The 23,405-nt window shown below is 44.0% G+C and overlaps 1 protein-coding gene across 2 annotated transcripts in view; it reads left to right on the top strand.

The window, feature by feature from the left end:
• Positions 1–23,405, top strand: part of Pik3cb (phosphatidylinositol-4,5-bisphosphate 3-kinase catalytic subunit beta) — a 103,836-nt gene that overhangs the window by 68,701 nt on the left and 11,730 nt on the right. For both annotated transcript variants that reach the window (XM_021171807.2, XM_029481349.2), the window contains exons 10-19: positions 1,797–1,893; positions 2,888–3,018; positions 8,027–8,077; positions 9,203–9,391; positions 11,105–11,226; positions 12,202–12,345; positions 13,730–13,829; positions 18,495–18,673; positions 19,932–20,041; positions 21,176–21,254. In XM_021171807.2, the coding sequence (XP_021027466.1) occupies positions 1,797–1,893; positions 2,888–3,018; positions 8,027–8,077; positions 9,203–9,391; positions 11,105–11,226; positions 12,202–12,345; positions 13,730–13,829; positions 18,495–18,673; positions 19,932–20,041; positions 21,176–21,254 (1,202 nt within the window). The remainder of the gene's footprint in view (positions 1–1,796; positions 1,894–2,887; positions 3,019–8,026; positions 8,078–9,202; positions 9,392–11,104; positions 11,227–12,201; positions 12,346–13,729; positions 13,830–18,494; positions 18,674–19,931; positions 20,042–21,175; positions 21,255–23,405) is intronic.

Raw genomic sequence — 23,405 nt, 5'->3', positions numbered from 1 at the left:
CCTGCCTTAGCCTCTGCATGGTGCATATGAGTCACTGGACACGGAAAGTAAAGACATTTTTAAAATACCGGTCAGTACCTTAATCAGAATTCTAGGTACTGCGTATATTTGAAAATTAAGATTTTTGTTTTCTAAATTTTAGGAAGCTCATAGGTTGTACTTCACTCAGCACACCTGATGTGACTTTCAGACACAGAAGCATAGTGATGTGAGTCTTTAATGTGAAAAATCAGGCCTTCTCAACACACACACGCACGCAGGCAGGCGTGCACACACATGTATTACATGTTTTAAAGACAGGGTCTTTCTGTGCAGTTCAGACTGCCCTGAGAATCACTAGAGCTCTGTCTCCTTGCCTCTCTCCTGAGGAAAAGTGTGTGCCACCAGAGGTGTCTTAGAACCAGCAGTGGTTTTGTTTCATTTGTTTTTCCAGTGCTGTGGAATGCCAGGGCCTCCTGTGTGCTCTGGGTTACCACTGACCCACAGGCCTGGCCTCTCCATTGCATGTTACTAGTCAAATGATTTACTCTCCTTCCTCATGTTTGCTCGTATGCTCTCCCCCTGCCCCCCATCCCCCACTCAGCCCTCCCCCACATCAGATAGAGTCTCTCATAGCCCAGACTAGCCCATAGATTGTGGCCAAGGATGGCCTTGAACTCTCTATGTTCCTGTCTTGTCATCCTTGCTTTTGTAGTGAGTTTGAAACCAGCCTGGTCTACAACAGCCCTGAAGATGGGAAGGAAGATCTGGGAACTTAAGCAGGAGTCTCTGATTATTACGATATATTCTTCTTATTATAAATTATAAATTATAAATTGTAATGTCTCAAACATCATAGAAGGGATGGTTCCTTTCTGGGTTTTCTTACCTTGATAATAAAATTCTCAAAGGTTTCAAAAAATGTATATATATGTAAACACACATACATTTATTTGTCTGTCTTATGCATATTTAAAGATTGTGACCCAGGCTGGCCTTAGCAGGCTATTTAGCTGAGGATGACCTTGAACTCCTAATTCTTCGGCTTTCATTCGCAAGGTCTAGCAGTGCAGGTGTGAGCCACTCCACCAGTTTTATGCAGTGTTGGGAATCCAACTGAGAGTATCCTGCTTGCTAGACAAGTACTCTAAATCCTTCAAAAAAACCAAAAAACCAAAAAAGTCGGCATGCCATTTGAGTGCCTTCGTCAGAGCTGTGCTGCAGAGTGCCGCTTGTGTTGTTTTTGAGGCAGGCTCTTTCACTGTGCAACTTGGCTGTGCTACATTTTAAGGCCATGTGCCCTGCTTTTTGAAAAACAAACAAACATCTCATTCTGTAGAGCAGGCTGTTCTTTATAGCCTGCTGTGTAGCCCAGGCGGGCCTCAAACTCACTGCAGTTGTTCCTCCTTGGCTGCCCGAGCCGTGCAGGTGTGAGGCACCACATGTGAAAAGTGCCCCTCTCTTAACAATGTAAGTAATTCCTGCAGTACACAGAGGCATTGCCTCCTCCCATGCTAGGATCTACTGTACACCCACCCATCTTATATTAATCATTTAGAACCTCTCCCTCAGTTGCAGAAATATTTCTGTTTGTGGGCATACTGTTTTATTGTGGTATATTAATTAGATTGTCGAATTGTTCTTTAAAGTTATGAAGATACTAAAATGGCTAATATATTGTTTTCAATTTGCATAAATTTTTGGAAATTACCTAGAACATCAGAAATGTCTAGTACTTACATTGAAACATGGGGCACGGGTTTTGTGATTCCTTGGAGTCCATTCTGGGTTTATTTATGCAGTGCTGTTTTCAACAGCATTATCCTGTCGCGTGGGTAAATACCATGGTTTTTGACTTCAAAGGACAGCTGAGGTCTGGAGACGTCACATTGCATAGCTGGTCTTCATTTCCTGGTAAGATTTGGGTTTTTTTTTTTGTTTTTTTTTTGTTTTTTTTTCTGGGCTTTTTAAATTTCCAATACAGGGTTTCTCTGGGTAGCTCTGACTGTCCTAAAACCCTGTAGACCAGGCTGGCTTCCAACTCAAGAGACCCGGCTGCTGGGATTAAAGGTGTGTGCCACCAACACTGGCTAAGATTCTTAACGGCAGTGCTTAGTTCTGGCGAGCAGCTAGTGTCTTACTGGTGCACCAGTCAGTGTTTCTCTGACTCACTATCGTCATATTTCAGTAAAAAACCAAAAACTGTCTTGGTTATATATTCTTTTATGTTGTTTTGCTTTGTTTTGAGACAAGATCTCTCTATGTGGCTGACTTGAAACTCACTATTTTGGTCAGGCTGGCCTTGAACTCACAGAGATTCATCTGCCTCTGCATCCAGAATTTTGGGATTAAAAGCGTATGCCACCATGCCTACCAGTTATTTATACTCAAATTGACTTAAGAGCATTTTGCTATAGGTATGAGATTCTCGTGTGTATATACATATGTATATTAAATATAATATATAGTATATATATTACATTATGTAATTATATAAGTTATATGCTATATTAACAATATGTATTATATGTGCAATTTTAATGAGAGTATTCTTGTTTTAAACATTTTATTTTGTAGGTGTTAAAGGAAACCTTCTAAGCATCAGTGCCTTCTTTGTAGCAGGCTTTAGCGCTTAGAGTGTCCTGACTCTGACTGGTGGATGAGCTCTCAGCAGAGATAGAAAACAGTAAAAGTGTGTGTTCTCCAGTTAGAGTTCTCTTGATGATCAAGAGAAATGAAGTCCTTCTCATGTGCCTAAAGGCTTACTGATACAGTTCACTAAACTTGCTTAGGTGACACAACCTTTAGCACATTTTCATGAATTCCAGACTTCTGTTTTTTAAAGTTCAGTTCCAAAAACATTTTCTTAATTATCCAAATAAAAAGCCAGATTCTTTGCATGTTTTAGATGAGCTGGAAGAAATGCTGAATCCCATGGGGACTGTGCAGACGAACCCATATGCTGAGAATGCTACTGCCTTGCATATTAAGTTCCCAGAGAATAAGAAGCAGCCTTATTATTATCCCCCCTTCGATAAGGTAAGCTAATTAAAGGGCCACGATGCACAAAGCCCTTGCATTATTCCTAGGCGTGCATGGTCACCCAACCTCAGTGTGTCTAGCTCTCTTTCAGAACTGTTGATGGGCAGTGAGATCCAGTGGAAGGCTGTGCACCATGGCAGTTGGTGTGTGCTTATCACTGACCAAGTGAAACATGGCGTCTCTGGCGTTCAGGAGCCGTGTTTGTAAAGAGAGATTTAGTTGGTTGATTTCCCTTTAAGGTAAAGAGCCTCTTAGGTGTATTCGCACATAGCTACGAGTGTGCAGTGAGGTGTATAAAATGATGTCATGTCCATTCAGAGATATGGACGCAGTGAGAGAAGAGGTGACTCTGCCTGCCAGGTATGACTGTTGTCAGGACCTGGAGCCAGTACAGCCTCGAACTCGCTGTGGAGGTCACACTTAGCCTTCTGTGACAGTCTTCTTACCTCCACCTTCCAAGAGTTAGGACTCCAGGAGTGAGGCACCATCCCTGGCAGTGACTCCATAGAATCTGGGGCAAGGATTTCTGTTTCAGAATACATCCTTAGTTTATAAGCTGCATGCATGGTTCTGAAATGAGACTGTTGAGTGGTGGCTGAAACAGGACTGTAACGATTTATATGTTAAGACAGCAGAGGTGTCCTATTCTCCCTCCCCTCTGCTGCTAGAGGCTGAGCCCAGGTCTTGGAGGTGCGTCCTTAGCCACGGAACAGCATCCCCAGCCCTCTCCTAGTGTTCTCTTAGCCACAGAACAGCATCCCCAGCCCTCTCCTAGTGTTCTCTTATGATACTGTGTTTGTAATTTTATGTGTATGAGGTTTTTGTCTATGAATATGAATGCCTGGTGTACAGGGAGGTCCAAAGATGAACCTGGGAATCCTTACAGACTGTTACGAGCTGATGTGTAGTTGCTGGCCACTGAGCCTGGGTACTCTGGAAGGGCGAGTGCTCCTAACCACTGTATCTCTCCAGCCTCTAAAATGTTTTGATTTTCAAGTATGATATTCCTTCCTCTCCTAGGTATGATTGGTTATTGATTTTTTAAGAGATTTATTTATTTATTTATTTATTTATTTATTTATTATATGTAAGTATGCTGTAGCTGTCTTCAGACACACCAGAAGAGGGCATCAGATCTCATTACAGATGGTTGTGAGCCACCATGTGGTTGCTGGGATTTGAACTCAGAAGAGCAGTCAGTGCTCTTAACCACTGAGCCATCATCTCTCCAGCCCCTGGTATTGATTTTAATACAGAAATCTTTGGACAAACATGCACAAGAGATTTCTTGGCCCAAGTGAGAAAAGGCTGCATTTAAAGTACTAAATACTATTTAAATTAATCTACTTACACACTCAGTTCACTTTCATGCTGAGTACTGACAGACTTGTATAAGAGTCTTGTGTGTGTTGTAGCAGTGGGGGAGCGGTGGACCTTAGAGCCTCACACATGCTAAGCAGAACTCATAAATACAGAGCTATGTACTCAGTGAGTCCCAGAGATGGTTTCTAGAGTCTTATGCAAAATTAATTTATGTAGTTCAGTGCTGCTTTAGTCATTTGTACTTTATCAGTTGTATCCACCCAAGAACCAATTTATCATTATAAGGTCTTTAAGAATGCCTTTTAGCCAGTCATTGGTGGCACACCCCTTGAATTCCAGCACTTTGGAGACAGAGGCAGGTGGATTTCTAAGTTCAAAGACAGCCTGGTCTATGGAGTTTCAGAACAGCCAGGGCTACAAAGAGAAACCCTGTCTAGAAAAAGAAAAACAAAAGTTCTTTTGTCCAGTATGGTGCCTCACATCCATAATCCTTAGTACTGGTGATACTGCAGCAGGAGAATTGTGATTTCCAAATTGCCCTGGGCTATATAAAGTGGTTCTTTTTCAAAAACATAAAAAATATAGAGAGAGAGCTATGGATGCAGCTCGGCGGCAGAGTGTGCGCCCAGCACATGCGAGGCCCTGGGTTCAAGCACCAGTTTGTAATAAGATTAAAACACTATTCTGACTGGAAAATTAAAACCAAAGAAAGAACTGTGTTTCCTAAAACAGCTGCTATGTAAGAACTTGCCATTTTTATACGTACTGCTTCAGGTGCTGCACGGCAGTCTTCTGGTGACCGTTGTCAGCTGTGGTGTGTGTTCAGTGGTCACAGTTAACTGGGGATCAGATTAGATGTCTCTAATGTAGTATACAAATACTTTGCATTTATCTAATTTTAGAGAAGTTGAATTTCTTTGCATGTATAGTTTCACTGTTGCTCTGTCATCATTAATCCTTGTCTTTCAGCTTTTAATTCCCTGCCTCAGCCTGAGCACTGAGACTGTAGAGTGAGCAAAGACTCCACTGCAAAGCTGTACAGTGTGAGCAAGGACTCCACTGCAGAGCTGTACAGTGTGAGCAAGGACTCCACTGCAGAGCTGTACAGTGTGAGCAAGGACTTACTGCAGAGCTATATTCCTGGCCCTGCCCTGTTTTCTTTGAATCAGGCCTGTCTAGCCTCCATTTAAAATTTCCTTGTGTCAAGTGCTTGGCAGGCCTTGATGGGTCCTTCTGCCTCAGTGAGAGTTTTATGATGACTACAGATAAGTCATACAGAAGTAAAAGGCAGAGAAGCCTCTGACGTCCTGAGTCACTCTGTACTGCCACTGTCCTCTTTACCTCCTGTTTTACAAGGGGATTTTATGACCAAAGCTCAATAGTAGTGAGTACTCTCACTTGACCTTAGAAACCACCCCGTGCAGTAGGCTGGGAATGACCACTTTTACCAGAGTCCCATCACAGGCCGGGACTTCTGAGTCTCTCCTGTCTCCCCAACACTGGCAGGTTCCGATCTTCAAGAGCCATCTGCGTCAGTGCTTCTGTTGGACTTTTCCCGCAGCACTGGGGATCAGCCAAGTGCTAGGAACCACTCTCCCACTGAGCTGCACCTCCACCAAGCTGCCGCCGCCCGCCCGCTCGCAGCTTTAGCCTCTGCCTTTTAAATTTCCCTCCTTTCCTGCTCTCCCGCTCTCCACTCGCTTGCTGCCATCCTTCCTTTCATTTCACAGCATCCCTCAGTAGACTGGGCTCAGACTTGCTGTAGATTCTGGGCCTTCAGGACCTCGCACATACTTTGCAAATGCTTTCCTCTTGACTTAGACGCACCTTAGCCCTTGATAGCTGACAACTATAAAAAGTCAAGTGTAATAAGGCTTACTTGTAACTTTTCCAAACCCTTTTTACTGGTTCTTTGTGAGTTCCACAGCATGCACCCTAGCTCGCTCATCTTCCATCCCTGTCTATGTGCCCTCTGCCCTAACAACCTCCCCCTACCCACCAAAGGAAAATAAAATAAACAAACAAAAAACCCAACAAAGCATAGACAGCATCCTGGAAGCCGTAGTGTGTCACAGTGTGTCTCACACATCTTTTCTTGTAAATGTTCACTGCAATGAGTCATTGGACTGGTTCAAGGCCTCTGGCTTCTGATATTTTATCAATACCAGGCCCTCACTCACCAGGACTCTTGTTGGACTTCCTATTGTTACCCTGTGTCACGGGGGTTCTGCAACTTTGGATCAGCAAGACTGGTCTTGATGTGCCTGGGCACTTCATAAATGAGGTAGATGCTGGGATGGGCCAATCAAAGCCCTGGATCTGGGTGTGTATGGTAGCTAAGTGGTCAGCTCCGCTCACCAGCTCTCCCTTACCCATATCACCAGGGCCAACTCTCTAGCCCTGCCCTGGATAGTTCACCCAGTGCCTTAACCAGCAAGAAACAGGGTGAGCTCTCCCATGCTCTCCAGATGACTCGCCTGCACTCATGTCAATAGTGCCAGCTCCACTGTGTTGCCCAGGTGTGCTCGGGGCCTGCTCTCCTCAGTGCTGCTGCAAACCACTCAGCAGTAGGGCCAGGCCATCTGCACTCATGACCTCAGGGCCAGCTCTCCAAACTCCAGCTGATGGGGATGGGAGAAACACACACCACCTTCGTTTCCATGTTGCCTTGTGGCAGATTGAGTGGCTGGCAGAGTCAACTCTAATGCTCACATCCAAGGCCCTGTTACCAGGGCCAGTTCCACTGTGCTGCCCGGGTGGCTGCCAGACCAGGGACATCTGCACATCTCTAGTGGTAATATGAGCCATGGACATCAACACAGACCCGGACATGGCCCTCAGGTGGCAGTACTGGCTGGGACCTCACCACGGCCTTGGGTTGCCAGGCTGGCTGCTCAGGACAGGCTATTCCTTTCTACCCTAGGTCTCCAGTTCCAGCTCTCTTCATATGCTGTGCTTCTTTTTCTTTCTTTCCCACTTGTCCACCACATACTTGCACATTGCAGTGGCTCCCACTGTGGGCAGGCCACGTGGCTGGTGGGCCTCTGGGTGCCCTCCTCTGCCCACTCCATAGCAAGTGGGCCTCTGTGTATACAGCACACCCGTGCCATGTGGCTGCAGGCTACTCTCTGGATGTTCTCCGTCCGCATTGCCTGGCAGCAGGTGGGCCTCTGTGTGTCTTCTACCTGCTTAGGCTGCTGGACCGTGTAGGTGGGACTCTCCCTTAGGACCTTTTAAAATATTTTAGCTTATTTTTATTTTATATGTAGAGTCTTTTGCCGACACACATATCTGTGTACCGTATGCCTGCAGTTCTCAGGGAGGCCAAAAGGTGACATCAGATCCCTGAAACTGCATTTACAGGTGACTGTGAACCACCATTTGAGTTCTCGGGAGCACATGCCACCACTTCAGCCCCCACCCTAGTGACCCTTAACTTGTCTAGGAGCAGTCTGTGAGCGAGCGAGCGCCTTGCCCTGCAGTCCCCTCAGTGACACCATTGTTTGAAGCCCTTGGGGGACACTGATTTAGGGTCTTGTTTCATTTGTTAATTTTGTTTCCATTTATAAAAGCTTGAGTGCCAAGCATGTGCAGTCTCTTGTAATCTAAGTGCAAACATAGGTATTAACAGTAGAAATTTTACAAATATCAAGACAAAATGTAAGTTGCTTTTTTCCAACAGATCATTGAGAAGGCAGCTGAGCTTGCCAGCGGAGACAGTGCTAATGTGTCTGTAAGTACCAAGCTCCATCTGGTCCTCACTGCAGAGCTCTGTGATATGAGGGGCCTTTACCTCATCTGCTGTAAGGAATGTGTGAGAGATGTAACTAGGAAGCAGTCTGTGAGTGTGGATAAATGTGCGCATCCCAGTGCTGGCTAAATGTGGCTCTGTTGGTGGCTTGTATGACTTGAATGGGGAGCCCATTTCTGCATAAGATGGCCCACGGTAGCTGCTAGAGCACACCACAGAATTCCAATGCTATCTTAGTGTCAGCTAGTTGAGGAGGCTGTGTTCTTTCAAGTAGCAAAGAGGAAGAGGGAAGGCAGAAGGAGGGGATGGATGGTCAGTCCTTTTGGACTTGGAGAACGTGAAGACATGAGGTAGGCTGGAGGCTGTTAGAAGAGTTGGTGAAATTAGGATTCGAGGTTCTGTGCCCAGCGATTGTGCAAGTTGTCTGGTGTTTCCCTTCTTGTGACAAGACAACTGAGCACGAGGGAAAGGTGACTGGCAGAGCGTGGGACAGCAGCCAGCCTTGGGAAGGAGAGAGCGATTTCAGAGGTCTAGAGAGGCAGAGCCAGCTTCGGCGGGACAGGCTTTGGCAAAAGGCAGACATGTAGTCTCATGTACTGCCAGCGATAGTGTGTGTTGTTTTTTGATATTATATGCTACACATCTTCATATTCGTTATATGTTTGGGCTATCTCGGGGTAGGAAGCTGAGGGTTGGTAGAAATCAGGAGATGGTGAGTTGGCTCAGGAGATAAAAGTGCTTGCCACCTGCCATGACTTTAATCCCAGCACTTGGGAGGCAGAGGCTCACTAGCCTGATCTACAGAGCAAGTTAAAGAAAAAATTTAACTCAAATAATAGTGAATTTATAAGCTATTTAAATGGTACAGTATATTTAACCTAAAAGCAATAGTGCCATCTAGTGTTTGCACTTGGATTTTATACATAACTTATAACCTATTAACACAGAACAATGCAGACTTCTTAAAAGGAGCCACGTTAATGAATCTAGTTCAGAATTTCAGTTGGTAAAGCTCACAATTAGAAAGTCATTGTATATAAATTTGCTGAACGGTTGCCTGTGGTTTGCACATTTAAATTCCATAATGGCCATTTTACTTTCTTAAAGAGTCGTGGTGGGAAAAAATTTCTTGCTGTACTGAAAGAAATCTTGGACCGGGACCCCCTGTCTCAGCTGTGTGAGAACGAAATGGACCTTATTTGGACTCTACGGCAAGACTGCCGAGAAAATTTCCCTCAGTCACTGCCAAAACTACTCCTGTCAATCAAATGGAATAAACTTGAAGATGTTGCTCAGGTGACAGAAAATTCCTTGTCCCTCCCTCTCCCATCTCTTCCTTTTCTCCTTCCACTTTCTTTCTCCCAAATAACAAGTGTGTGTGTGTGTGTGTGTGTGACTCTTTGTTTTTGTGTAAAATGTCTTTCCGCAGAAGTATTTCCATTTGTTGGATGTTTTTGTTTTATTTCTGTGTAACCTTAGCCTCTCTCAAATGTCCAGCCCTCCTGTCTCAGCCTTCAAGGGCTGGGATTGCAGATATGCACCATCATGCCTAACTTGGTGGATAATTCTCTGCAGGAGCTATTTCTGAGGTTTTAAACTTTTACATATTCTATGTAAGTTCAGAGATCTTGGCATCTGGGTGGTGGGGCGACCAGGCCCAGGAGTTAATATAAAACAACAACTGGAACGGTAGTTTGGGAGACACCATCTATCAAAATGGACGATAGTCAGGCCCCAGGTACCTTCTCCAGTCTCATAGAACCCCAAGTGGCTTTGTTGTTTTAGGCAGGGTCTTACTCCGTAGCCATGACTGGCTTAGAACTCATTGTATAGCCCACACTGGTCTCTCCCTGACATCCGTCCATCTCTGCTTCCTGAGTGCTGGCTTTAAAGGCCACCATGCCTGGCACAGTTGCTTTGGAGAAGCTGAAGGGACATCCTTTCCTCGCTGTAGTCTCATCAACCTAGCTCTCTAGCACTGATCTTGCCCAGTAAATTGCTGTCAGTGGCCCAGGCTACTCAAGAAAAACCCAACAAGAGATAGCAAATCCTGGAGAGTAAGGTTTTTATCAAGTCTTGAGCTTTGATTTGACTGGCACAAATTAAACTTTTTCCACTCTCAGTCAGAACAAGTTATCCCAGTTGTCTGTCCCTGTGAGACTCTGCCCTGTAAAAGTGTCCTGCCCACAGAAGGAGGGCTCCACATCTCACAGAGCCATGGCAGAGTTCCTCTTCTGGGTGTGGCCACAGCTATGTCTTCCCATGCAGCTCCAGCTCTTGCCCAGGGAGTCTTGTCGTCTTATGTCCGGTAGCATTTGTCACAGGATTTATTAACCATAAACAGAATGTAGGCACTATTCAGTTCTCGTGGACCACTCACATTTATTTCTGATCTGAGGAGCTCAAGCTATTCTGGTTATTAAAAAAAGTCTGTAAAGTAATAGATTTCTTTAAACATTCATCTAAAAGCAGACGGTGTGTGCTTGGTGGTGTGTGCACCTTTAATCTCAACACTTGAGAGGCAGAGACAGGCTCATCTCTGAGTTCTAGACTAACCTAGTGTACAGACAGAGTTCCAGGACAGCCACAACTACACAGAGAAACTCTGCCTTAGAACAAACATACATACATACATACATACATACATACATACATACATAAAACTTTGTAGTTTTATAATGAGTTACTGACTTTCTTAGTATATATGTCTTTACTTAGCTTGAGACTTGGCTTATTTATAGTTGTTTTGTTCTTAAATTATGCGGTGGTTAATCACTGTAGATACCTGCAGTGTCTTACTTTGTTTTCGGTAGGCACAGAGTAACCTTTAAAACGTACACAGAATGTTTCAGAAACAAAGACAACCTTTGTTAGTCGGCATCTGCCAGGAGTTTGAGGCATCAGTAGTTAAATTTTTTCCTTGTTTTGACTCATCTCTGCTCCCATGTGCCGGGAAAGGTAAGTTACTTATGTCCACCAAACTTCTGACTCAGTTTTCATTTTAAACAGCTTCAGGCGCTCCTGCAGATTTGGCCCAAACTGCCCCCCAGGGAAGCCCTGGAACTCCTGGATTTCAACTATCCAGACCAGTATGTCCGGGAATACGCTGTAGGCTGCCTTCGGCAGATGAGGTATCTCTTTTCTGGGACCATCATGGGGCAAGGAGTTACCAGAGTGGGCAAGGAATGTGTGTGAGCACTGGTGGCCAGGTCTTGTGTGGGATCTTAGCGCCCTCTGCTGGCTCTGCGGCGCAGCCCTTACTGCTGCTTGAACAGCTTAGGTGTGGGAAGGCCACTCTCCCCTTTCACTACAGGACCGAGTTCTGAAACCTTGGTTTCCAAGCGCCTGCCCTTGGCCAACCCTGGAGGCCAGCACTTCTAAACTGAGCAGCCATGCCTGTGTCCCCTCTTTCCTTCCCCAGAGTCTATTAATTGCCCCAAATAAGAAGGGTTGGTATTTTATGATGGAGGCAAGTTTATTTATTTTCACATGGGATCTGCCCTTGAACTCACCGTGTAGCCCAGGCTAACTAGTTGTCAAGCTCAGACTGATCTTCTGTCCCTATCCTGGCTATGGTCTTTCCTTGCTTTTAAAATCAGATCTATTTTGAATAGTTTGATAGGCAGAAGGAACTATGTAACCTCTGTATTAGTCTGAGATGTAGAATCCTATGACTAGGAGAAGTAGCCTCCCACTTTATATTTGTTGTTTCTAGTAGCTATAGGTTTTTATAAGGGGACATGGAGAAACTTTGTCACAGAACCTGATGTCCTTATTGACCCCTGGAACCTACCTAGACAGAGTCACTCCACCACATTGTCCTCTGAACACTGGTACACACACCACATACATCACACACACACACACACACACACACACACACACACACACACACACAAAATAATTATGTTAAAGTGGCCATTTGGGGGCAGTGGGCAGGACTCCTGGCAGATTATATGTATAATCACGTGGTACAGCGAATGTAAACACATGACAGGCCTGGTCCAGGAGACCCACATACATGAGCCAGGGCATGTGACAGTTGGTAGGGAAGGGTCCTTTCATGTTACAGGTGGCTGAGTTTCTCTCCCTTTTGTTTCTTTCAGTGATGAAGAACTCTCTCAGTATCTTTTACAATTGGTGCAAGTTTTGAAATATGAGCCTTTTCTCGATTGTGCCCTCTCCAGATTCCTATTAGAAAGAGCACTTGATAATCGGAGGATTGGGCAGTTTCTGTTTTGGCATCTTAGGTAAGTCTTTGCTATTGGGATTTGATACCATGATGTTCTCTAATAACTAACCCGGTGTGATTGTCAGACACCCAGTGGACTAGCAGCAGCTTCTCCAGGTGCTTTCTGATCCATCTGTGACACTTATACTGTTTGGTGCCTTCTCTTATCTTTTGATACCTAAATTCTATTTTCATTGTTTGGCAAAGTATTTCAGGTAAGTATTCTATGATACTTTCTAGATTTTGAACTAAAGCTAGTAACTGTTATATTGTAATATTTTCTAACAACTAATTTTTGTTTTAAAATATTGATTAAATATTTATACTGTGTGTGCTCTGATCAAATCTACCCCAGCCACTCCTTTCCAGCTCCTACTGTCATTTTTCCCTCCCAACTTCATGCACTCTTTCTTAAGAAATATTTTTATTTTATGTACATTGGTGATTTGACTGTGTGTATGTCGGCTTGAGGATGTCAGATCCCCTGGGACAGGAGTTACAGACAGTTGTGAGCTGCCGTGTGGGTGCTGGGAATTGAACCCAGGTCCTCTGGAAGAGCAGTGCCAGTGCTTAGCCTCCCAGCCACCTCTCCTGCCCGTGTTTATGTGTGTGTTTGCTTTGTAGTGGCTGGGCTAGACCACAGAGACGGCACGTGTGTGGTCAGTTCAGTCTTCCTAACCTTTCCTTGCACTTCACTGTTCAAACTGCTTGTCAGGAAAAAAAAAACAACTTTCCTTTTGACTAAGCTTTTAAAGAACTCATGGTCTCTATAATACTGTGGTATTAATTTTAGCAGATTTTCCCTTACTAAAGAGAGAATGACAAAGTAAATATTTCTTGTTTTTTTTTTTCAATACATATATGCCATTGTTTGAGAAAGAAAAGAAAACTGGGGCTGGCAAGATGCTTCAGTGAGCAGTGGGTCTGGCTGTGCAAACCTGCCAAGCTGAGTCCACATGAAGTGGAAGAGGAGACCCAGCTCTCCTCACTTGTCCTCTGACCTCCATGTGCCCCCATGGCTCATGCCCCACTCCCATTATGCACTCAATGACAGTGGGAAAGGGGGACAGAAATGTGGTTAGGCTGACTGGCTCATTGGTGCAGTCAGAGAGATTTTTGTTTCCACCTGAGTCTCTCCAAATTCCTAAGTTACATTTCCTTTCCCTTTCAAAAGGCAGTTTAAAATGTCGGAATATTAGTTTTCTTTAAGAATTGACCACTAAGATCTCATAACTTCTGAGTCCTAACTGCGGTGTGACCTCTTACTAGTAAGTGCCTGGGATGGCCAGCTCTCGCCTGGTTGGCATCAGAGAGCATTTCATGGCAGAATAAGGAGGTCAGTGCTTGTTCTTCACGCTCTGAAGTGTTTGATTACAAACCTTTTCAGTGTTGCTTTTCTGCAGGTCAGAGGTACACACTCCTGCTGTGTCCATACAGTTTGGTGTCATCCTGGAAGCATACTGTCGAGGAAGCGTGGGGCACATGAAAGTGCTTTCCAAACAGGTAGGGGCTTCTGTAATTCACTTTAGCACACGGTGATCAACCGAGTTTATCAAACGGAAAGTCTCCAGCCACATATTTTATTGCCCTTTCAGTAACTTACCCTGATCAGTGCTTTGTGGGAATAGACTGAGTCTCATGAAGTTCAGGATGACCGTGAACTCACCATTTAGTCAGAGAGGTCCATGGTCAGGAGCTCCTCCTGCCCCAGCCTTCTGAGTGCTGGGATCCATAGCATATGGTGCTGTGTCTAATTTATGCTGTGCTCAGGGATGGACTCAAGGCAGTATATTTGACATGCAAGCAGTCTACCTCTGAGCTATTTCCCAGCCATTAGCTTTTAGGAAAATCTGTCAAGATAAGTTTCAGAAAGCTTAGAATTAAAGCATATCTCATATTTTCTATATTAATAGGATGCCTTACATTTTAATAGTGTATTTCAAGATGGACATGAGGGAGGTAGACTTCTGCCTCCAGTGTTTCGTAGCCTACATCACTCTTTTCATGGAAATGTATGTTTTTAAAGCTTTACGACTCTTTAGTATAGTTTATGATGCATATAATTCATCTTTTAGACCGAAATATAGTGAGGTATAAACACATGATTTCTGCAGTCAGAGTCCTTGTCACCTTTTCAAGCTATATCTTCATACCTAACATTGTAATACGTTCTTGCAAGTCCAGAAGTATTGCTGATATTACCATTAAGTTATTAAATAATTACCCTCTGTCAAGAACTCATACTGCTTTAAGCATGCTGTCTAATTGTGCTCCTTATAATTGACCATTGTGTGTATAAACCACAGGCTGTCCTTGAACTCATGATCCCCCTCCCCCAGATTCTGAGAATGTAAGAGTCTGCTACCATTCTTTGCTCCCTTACTTAGCTAGAGAGCCTTCCATAAGCTTTTACGAAATGACTGTGATACGTTTTGGAAAGGCCACGGGTGTGGTGATAGCAGCTAACAGAGACTCACACCACGAAACAGCATCATTGATCCACACTGTGACCCAGTGCTCATGGTGGCCCCTCATCTGACCCATTGTCTTCTACTCCACCACCCTCTACACTGGGCTCCTCATTCCCACCCTCTCCTGTCTGCCTCCCCTCCCCAGCACAGCCTCTGAACATCTGAGAAGTGATCTTGTTTTCCAGTCATATCATTCTCTTTAAATCCCTAACAATAATTGTTCATGACACTGAAAATCCGGATTTTTCTACCCAGACTTAAAAGGTCCTGGTTGGTTGCTGTGTGTCCGACCTCATTGTGTGTCTGTCGGCTCCCCTTGCTTATTTCTCAAGCACACTGCATATCTATCCTCTTGGTTCTCTGGAAGTGTTTAATACTACTACTAAAGTATTTTCTAAGGAGACATGCATACCACTCTTCCCTTCCCCATTTCCCTCCCCATCCCAGGTCCTCTTGTACCATAGGTGAGCATTCTACTGCCAAGTTCCAGCCCCAGCCCTTTTCTACGAGCAGATAGTCACAGATGCTAGAGTATGCTGTCAGGTCCCCTAGAGCTGGAGCTACAGGTGTGAGCTGACCAGTGTGAGTGCTAGGAACCAAACTCCAGTTTTCTGCAAACACACTTGACCATTGAGCCATCTCTTCAGGCCGAGTCTCCAAATCACCCCATCCCTATTTCTAAAAAAGTCTATTTTGAGTGAGACAGGGTCTCACTGAGTTGCCTACGCTGGCCTGGAACTTTTCAGCCTTCTGGGTAAAAGTAACTACCACCAGGCCCAGTCATGACTGTTTTCTTGACTGACGAATTATAAGAGAAAGACTCCGTACCCTTTCCATGGTGGGGTGGGGGCGCAGGGGTGAAGGTCAGAGGGGGATTTGTTGGAATGCTCAGTTCTGGAAATGGAACTCAGGTCTCCAGGCTTGGCCATGAGTCCTATACGTACTGACCTACTCAGCCAGCCCACTGTGGTACCGCTATAAAGTTTATCATTATAAAGGTGTAAAATGACAATTGTTGAAATACTTAAAAAGTATTTTTTGACTCATGGCCACTTAGGATACTATTCAGGAAAGGAAGACCAGGACAATTGGCAGTGACGTAGCAGTCCCCAACTGTACAAGCTTGGAAGACATTCTAGTTTGACATAGTTTACAAAGGTCTGGTTTGCATAGCCCAGTGTTCATCTGGTTCTCTTGTTGCCAGTATTTGTACAGCTCCTGAAGCTGTTAACAAATGGAGTGCCTGTGGTTTTGACAGATGGATAACTTGGCAAGCACTGGCCGTCTTGTTTTTATCATAAGCTACATAGAACCATCTTAGTTTTTTATATGAGCGAGGTCTCAGCCAGTCTTTGGAAACTATATGCTAGAATCTACATCCATACATAGTCTGAATGGTTTTCTTGCACAGAAGCCAAATTTTAAAATGAAAACATGATACAAAATAAATTCCCTGAAAGTGGGATTACAAACCAGTGTATATGTGTACCTCATATATTTGGCATTTTTCTTTATATGTGTTTATCATTATTTGTTGTTTCTAGTTTTAATGACATGTAAAGTTCCTCCTGGTTTATGGTTATTATATTCTCATTAGTTTTATATAATATAATATGACTGGACTCCCAGTTATTAGGTGATAACAAGAACTTCTGTGGGGAGAGTAAGGTGGTGTCTTTGTAATTGCCCTGCCTGGCCAGGAACTTGTTATGTAAACCAAATTGTTGTCAAACTTGTAGCTATTCTCCTGCCTCTGCTTCCTGACCCCTGGGATGGTGGGTGTTCGTTACAGCTGCCTAACATAGTTTATTGTTTCCTTGCCTGACTGATTGAGTGAGACAGGGTCTCACTGTATCCCTGGCTGACCTGAAACTCACTATGTAGACCAGGCTGGCCTTGAACTCACAGAGGTCCCCCTGCCTCTGACCACACTCATCCTTCTCCCTCTACCCACCATGTATACAGTAATTAAAAGCATGCACTACCATGCTTGACTAAAGTGGCTTTTACAAATAATGGTTTTGATCTAGTTGGCCATTGCTATGCTGCAAGTACAAAGGTGTTTGTTTGTTTGTTTGAAAGCCAGAGTTTTCCCAGATCTGAGAGATGCCTTAGTAGTTACAAGAACTTGTCCTTGTAGCAAACCCAGGTTCAGTTCCCAGTATCCATGTCAGGAGGCTCACCTGTAATTCCAGTTCCAGGGGATCTGGCACCCTCTCCTAGACTCAGTGGGCACCTTCATGCACATGGTATACACCCATATACTCAGGCATAGGCACATAGACACACTTAAAAATAAGACAAGCCTTTACTTTTTTTAAGATTTATTTCTTTATTTTATGTGAGTACACTGTTGGTGGTGTGTCTGACACACCAGAAGGGGGCGTTGGATCCCTTTACAGATGGCTGTGAGCCACCGTGTGGTCTCTGGGTATTGAACTCAGGACTACTGGAAGAGCAGTCAGTGCTCTTAATTGCTGAGCCATCTCTCCAGCCCAAGACAAATCTTTAAATTTAAAAAAAAAAAAAAGTGGAAAAAAAATGTTGAGACAGCATTTCTCTATGTAGCTTTGGCTGTCATGGAACTCACCTTGTTGACCAGGCTAGCCTCAAACACAGAAATCTGCCCATATCTGCCCCCCTCCCCAACCCCCAAGTACTGGGATTAAAGGTATGCATCACTGTACCCAGCTTCAAAGAAGCGATTTTTATCTTGGACAAATACCTTGAATTATAATCTCTTCTTGTTGTCTTGGCAGTAGAAAGAAAGCAGGTGATTTTAGACAGGGGATGACAGGGCCCTCCAGGCACGTTAACACATAGCTGTATAGTTCCTAGGGAGGCTGAGCAGCCTGGGCTACATGAAAGGCTGTGTCTAAGACAGAGAAAAGCACATACAAGTAGGCACTAAGGGTTCAGAACTTTAATACTGTTTCAGGAATAGTGGGTGGATTCTGCACAGGCCCCCTGCCCTGTGCTGGGGGCTAAATTGAGCGGTTCAGATTGAGGTGTTCCCAGTCCTGTTACTCCATGAAGTATAGTGTTGAGTACAGGTTCATACCTATCTGAAAAGACCCATAGTTTATGCCTGCTGACTCTTCCCAAGCTTACAACATATCTTTTAATAAAGGGTTTAAAAGTGATACCTTGACTAATAAATAGTAATAACTCACTGTTTGTAAAAAAAAAACAAAAAACCCTTTTTTTAAATAAACATTTTCAGATCTTTTTCTTTTAAAGATTTATTTATTTATTTTATGTATGTGAGTACACTGTAGCTCACTCGTGTGAGCCTTCATGTGGTTGTTGGGAATTGAATTTTTAGGACCTCTGCTGGCTCTGGTCCCTCAGTCCCTGCCTGCTCCGGCCCAAAGACTTATTTATTATTATACATAAGTACACTGTAGCTGACTTCAGACACATAAGAAAAGGATGTCAGATCTCATTAAAAGTGGTTGTAAGCCACCATGTGGTTTTGGGATTTGAACTCAGGACCTTCAGAAGAGCAGTCAGTGCTCTTACCCACTAAGCCATTTCTCCAGCCCTTGTAAAACCCTTCTTATACTCAGGGTTTTTACTTCAGCCTGATTTGGGGGTGGGCGTTTTGTTAGAGCTCCTGGTGAATGTGACTGCATTCATGAGATCATGATATTTTTAACCATAAGTGAATTTGGGGGTGGGGAACCTTATTTTCCAGGTGGAAGCACTCAATAAGTTAAAAACTTTAAATAGCTTAATCAAACTGAATGCGGTGAAGCTGAACAGAGCTAAAGGAAAGGAGGCCATGCACACGTGCCTGAAACAGAGTGCCTACCGGGAGGCGCTCTCTGACCTGCAGTCGCCGCTGAACCCCTGCGTCATCCTCTCAGAGCTCTAGTAAGTGACTGTCTCTGCTCCGTGGGAATAGCAATGCAGAAGAGGCTCCTGACTCAGTGTGCTGGGGAGCGGATGGGGCGGGCTGTTAGCCCAAGGACGTCAAAGGAACTACGGAAGGAAAGCCTTGAGTCTTCAGAAACTTTTTATATTCATTAAGCTGTATAACTATTAGCTAGGTTTCTCTGTGGGACTAGTAATACTGCAAATTCATTTCTTTCAATTTATATAACTTAAGAACATATATAAGTTATGTAGTTTTAATTTGGGTGGCGAGTATGAGTACATGGCTGCAGTGTCCACAGCGGCCTGAGGCATCAGGTCCCCTGGGATTTGGGTTACAGGCTATTGTAGGCTGATGACTTGGGTGCTGGGAACTAAACTTGGGTCCTCTAAGAGCTATATATGCTTTTAACCACTGAGCCATCTCTCCAGCTCAAGTTAGTTTTGATACAGGGTCTTATGAAGCCCAGGCTAGCCTTAGCCTCTCTCTGTAGCCCAGGCTGGTTTTGAACACATAATCCTCCTGCCTGCTTAATGCAAGTCACGCAGGCACGTACCACTATTCCTAACTATAATATCAGTCTCTAAGAACTGAAAATCCTGGATGAGCAAAACATTGGAAACCACAACACATTCTTTACTGACTTCCCACTTTAAAATGAAATTTAAGTGCACCACTAAACTGTTTCTCACTTTTCATACAGAAATAGAAAATTATAATTTGTGTTAACAAACTCTTCAGAATTTATCCCACATTATGAACTCAAGGATCTGGGCTAGAGATGTGGCTCAGCATTTAAGAGCGCTTTGTGTCCCAGCACTTACCTCCGGTGGCTCACAGGCTCACAACAGCACCGATCCCAGCTCCAGGGGACCTGATGGCCTCTTCTGTCCTCTGTAGTTCTCACGTACACATACACACATAAATTAAAAGTATCCTTAAAAAGAGCCAGTTGTAGTCCTGATTTTAATACAGCAGTATATTCTAATCTTTTACCCACTACTAAATATTGTAACATTAAGAAAGTCTGAAAACCAAGGAGGGATGACAAGTGCAGCCAAAGGAAGGTCAGATCCTAGGCGTGGCTTCATCCCTCTGAGCATGACTATATACCAGCCAGAGCTGCCCTTGGGCTCCTTCTTACACAGAAGTTTGCTGGCTTTCACCTGAGGAGCTTGCAAGCCTGGCGCCTTGGGGCACTTGTGTAGCCGTGCGCACTGTTGTGTGAAGTGACTGATTCCCCCTTTCTGATTTCAGTGTTGAAAAGTGCAAATACATGGACTCCAAGATGAAGCCCCTGTGGCTGGTCTACAGCAGCAGAGCCTTTGGAGAGGACTCGGTTGGAGTGATTTTTAAAAATGGTGACGGTAAGTCCCCAGTATGTCGCAGCATGTTGGAAAGTGAGTGTGACAGTGTGATAGCAGGCAAGATGCAGCTGCCGGTGCTCATGGGGTCAGCTCTCAGCACACTCCAGAAGCCACTCCTCTCTGGCATTGCTTGTACAGTTTATTTACTGACCTGATAAGCCTTCCCACTTTACTCTGTAAAATTCAAATGGTAAATCTTTTGACGCCAAGTTTGTAAAAAGCAAGGATATCTCAATGTGTGTTCATGTGTTCTGTTCAGTGCCAGTAGCTTCTATATCCTTGCCAGAGCTTCTAGGTTTTAACTGAGCTGAATGACCCAGACTTCATAAAGAAGCAACAGCCAAGACAGTCCTAGCTTGTAAGCTATATGGCCACAAGCAAGCCCTAACTGATGGGCTTTAGGTTCTTCATCTCATACCAGGGTCCTTAAAGGACTCTGTGATAAAATAGCTTGTTATTACTTTGACATGGTTTTATCTGAAAGCACTCTTTGAGGAGGTCGGAAGAAAAGAGAGGTGTTTTTATATAGCCCAGGTTGTCCTTGAACTCACTATGTAGCCAAGAATGGCCTTGCACTCTGCTGACCCAACCTTTCGTACTTCCCAAGTACTGGGGTTACAAGTGTGGCCATCATGTAGGCTAAAAGTATTCTTTAACTTTTATTATTCATTATTATTTTGGCTCAAGATCTCATGATATAGCCAAGGCTGGCTTCAAAATTGTTGACTTCATGCTTCCGACTCCTGAGTGCTGAGACTGGAAGCTCTCATAAAGAGAATCATAAATAGATTCAACCCTTACAGTTTTCTGGACTCCTGATGCACTAACCCATATCATTCATAAAAGCTTTCTGTATAGTATTAAAGGCAGGAAAAGTTAACAATGTGGTTTGTGTAGTAGAAATTTGGCACAGTAGTTCATACATGGGAAATGGTTGAAATTTTACTTTCTGAAATTGTACCAGGACATGCCAATCGCTGAGCCTGTTTGATACAGTGACTATGGAAAGATTAAAATTGGAGGGAAAGTACAGTGCTTAGTAATGACTGAATCTGACTGAATGCCTGGTACTGTGTAAGCGGGCGAGGGGCGTGAGAGTGTAAGTGTGTGTAACGTAACGGGTGTTTCCCTTAGATTTGCGGCAGGACATGCTGACACTGCAGATGCTGCGCCTGATGGATCTGCTGTGGAAAGAAGCTGGCTTGGACCTGCGGTGAGCATTCCAGAGCATTTGCTTATTCCACGCTGTTTTCCCTGTTTAGCCCTTCCTTCTGCTATTTTATTTATTGTCCATAGTAATAATCAGTGAGCTCTTCACAATGTGCTTCTAGTCACTGCCCTATTGGAACCTTATCAGACTTAAAACTGTATGTGCTGAGGTTCCTGGGAATGGGTCGGTTTGGGCAAACATCCAGAACCATGCGCCAGGGTAGTTTCAAGCTTGGCAGTGTTGGTTTGAGACAGGGTCCATTGTGGAGCTCAGGGTGATTTTGAATTTACTCTACAGGGAGAGATGACCTTGAATTCATCATCCTCCTGCCTCAGTGCCCCAAGTGCTGGGATTCAAGTCATGTGTCTTCACACTCTGATGAACTCTTTTGTACAAAGATTTGAAACCATTGCTGTGCATTGACTGACAGGCGCTCCATGGGCTTCACACCCATCATCCCCTTCAAACCTCACAGTTCCACTCGAGAAGAGCTGGGACTGTAGTGATGTTATAGCAGAGGTTCCAAAAATTCAAATAGTGTCCGACTCAAATCCAGGATTGTCAAGATTCTTAAGTCGATATATTCTGTATTTTATTTTCCTACCAAAGTGAGAGAGTAGCATACAAATTCATGTCCAGTAACCCTTTGTTTGCCAAAGTATGTCAGTTCTCAAAATGCCTTTATGGTTTCTTCTTTTTAACATGTGTGTGTGTGTACATGCACGTGTGCATATTTATATCCCATGGGGGCACATGTGGAGGTCAGAAGACCTTTTGAAGGCTGGCTTCCTCCTGTGGATCTGGGGAGCAAGCGTCAGATTGTTGGGCTTAGCAGCAAGCATTACACCCACTGAATTGTCTACCTCACTTGCTACCTTGTTTGTGTTTTAAAGGAAGGGTATTTGTTTTTAGATCCTTCTAGAATATACTTTTTCCAGTTTCCTTAAGTTAGAGCAATCAAGTGTGATTTTTTTTCCCCTTTCATGAAACTGTAAATGTGATTGCAATAAGAGAGATCTGAATTTGTTCCCTTTTGTTGAAAATAGATTTTTTTCCCTCAAATAACATATCCAGATTACAATTTCTCCCCTTTCTGTGCCTCCGAGTTCCTCCCCCCTCCCCTCTCCTTCCAGAATTACCCTTTTCTGTTCTCATTAGAAAACAAACTGGCTTCTAAGGGATAATAGTAAGATAGAATAGAACAAGATATAATAAAAACTAACACACCAGGATTGGGCAAAACAGACAAACACAAGGAAAAGACCCCCACCTCACCCCAAGAGAAGCCCCAAGAGACAGTGAGCCCGCCTGTGCTCACACTCAGGAGTCCCATGAAAACACGAAACTGGAACCCAGTATGTACTCAGAGGACATGTGGGGTAAAGGAAGGGGAAAAACATAATAAGATTAAAAAATTTTACAAAAATTAAATATAAAAGCCCTGACACTATAAGACAGTACACTATTGCAGTCATCTCCTGTCAGCCATCTCCTGCTGGGCACGCAGCCACGCTTAAGAGTAGCTCCTTTCCCTAGCGAGACTTCCTTGGAAGAAATTAAATTTTCATTTTCAAGTACTTAGCAATTGGAGATAGCTCTGGGTTAAGAAGGATGGGGACATGTGTCCACTTCTTTCAGCTCCAGGACCCTGCTCCCAAACCTAAAAAGAACCCAGCAGTCACCATATGTGATATATTGTTCTTTTAACTTACACATTTCTTATTAACTACTTTAAAACACAATTAGCTTTTTTTTCTTTCTTCCTTCCTTCTTTTTTTCTTTTTTCCTTAACCACTCATAAGGAATATACCAATCTTTTGTTGTTGTTGTTGTGACCAAATTCCTACCAAGAAGCAACTCAGGGGCCACTGAAATCTCTCAGTGGGTAAACCTGCTTGCAGCACAAACCCAGTGTCTGAATTCAGTCCCCAAATGTCATGACGGAAGGAGAGTCACTGTACACACATAGACACAAGGGGAAGGAGAGCCACTGTACACACGTAGACACAAGGGGAAGGAGAGCCACTGTACACACATAGACACAAGGGTGTAATGCTATGTGCTTTCCTAACATAACTGCAGGTTTGTCCAGATCATTGGCCTTCCTGGGTTACAGAGCCTGAGCTGCAGACTGGCTTCTTAGTCTCATCAGCC

Source organism: Mus caroli, unplaced genomic scaffold (genome assembly GCF_978045245.1).
Source record: "Mus caroli unplaced genomic scaffold, Mus_caroli_1 scaffold_11, whole genome shotgun sequence".
In the NCBI taxonomy this organism is placed as follows: domain Eukaryota; kingdom Metazoa; phylum Chordata; class Mammalia; order Rodentia; family Muridae; genus Mus; species Mus caroli.
The sequence above is the reverse complement of the archived record's forward strand: the minus strand, read 5'-3'. Positions and strand labels throughout refer to the sequence as shown.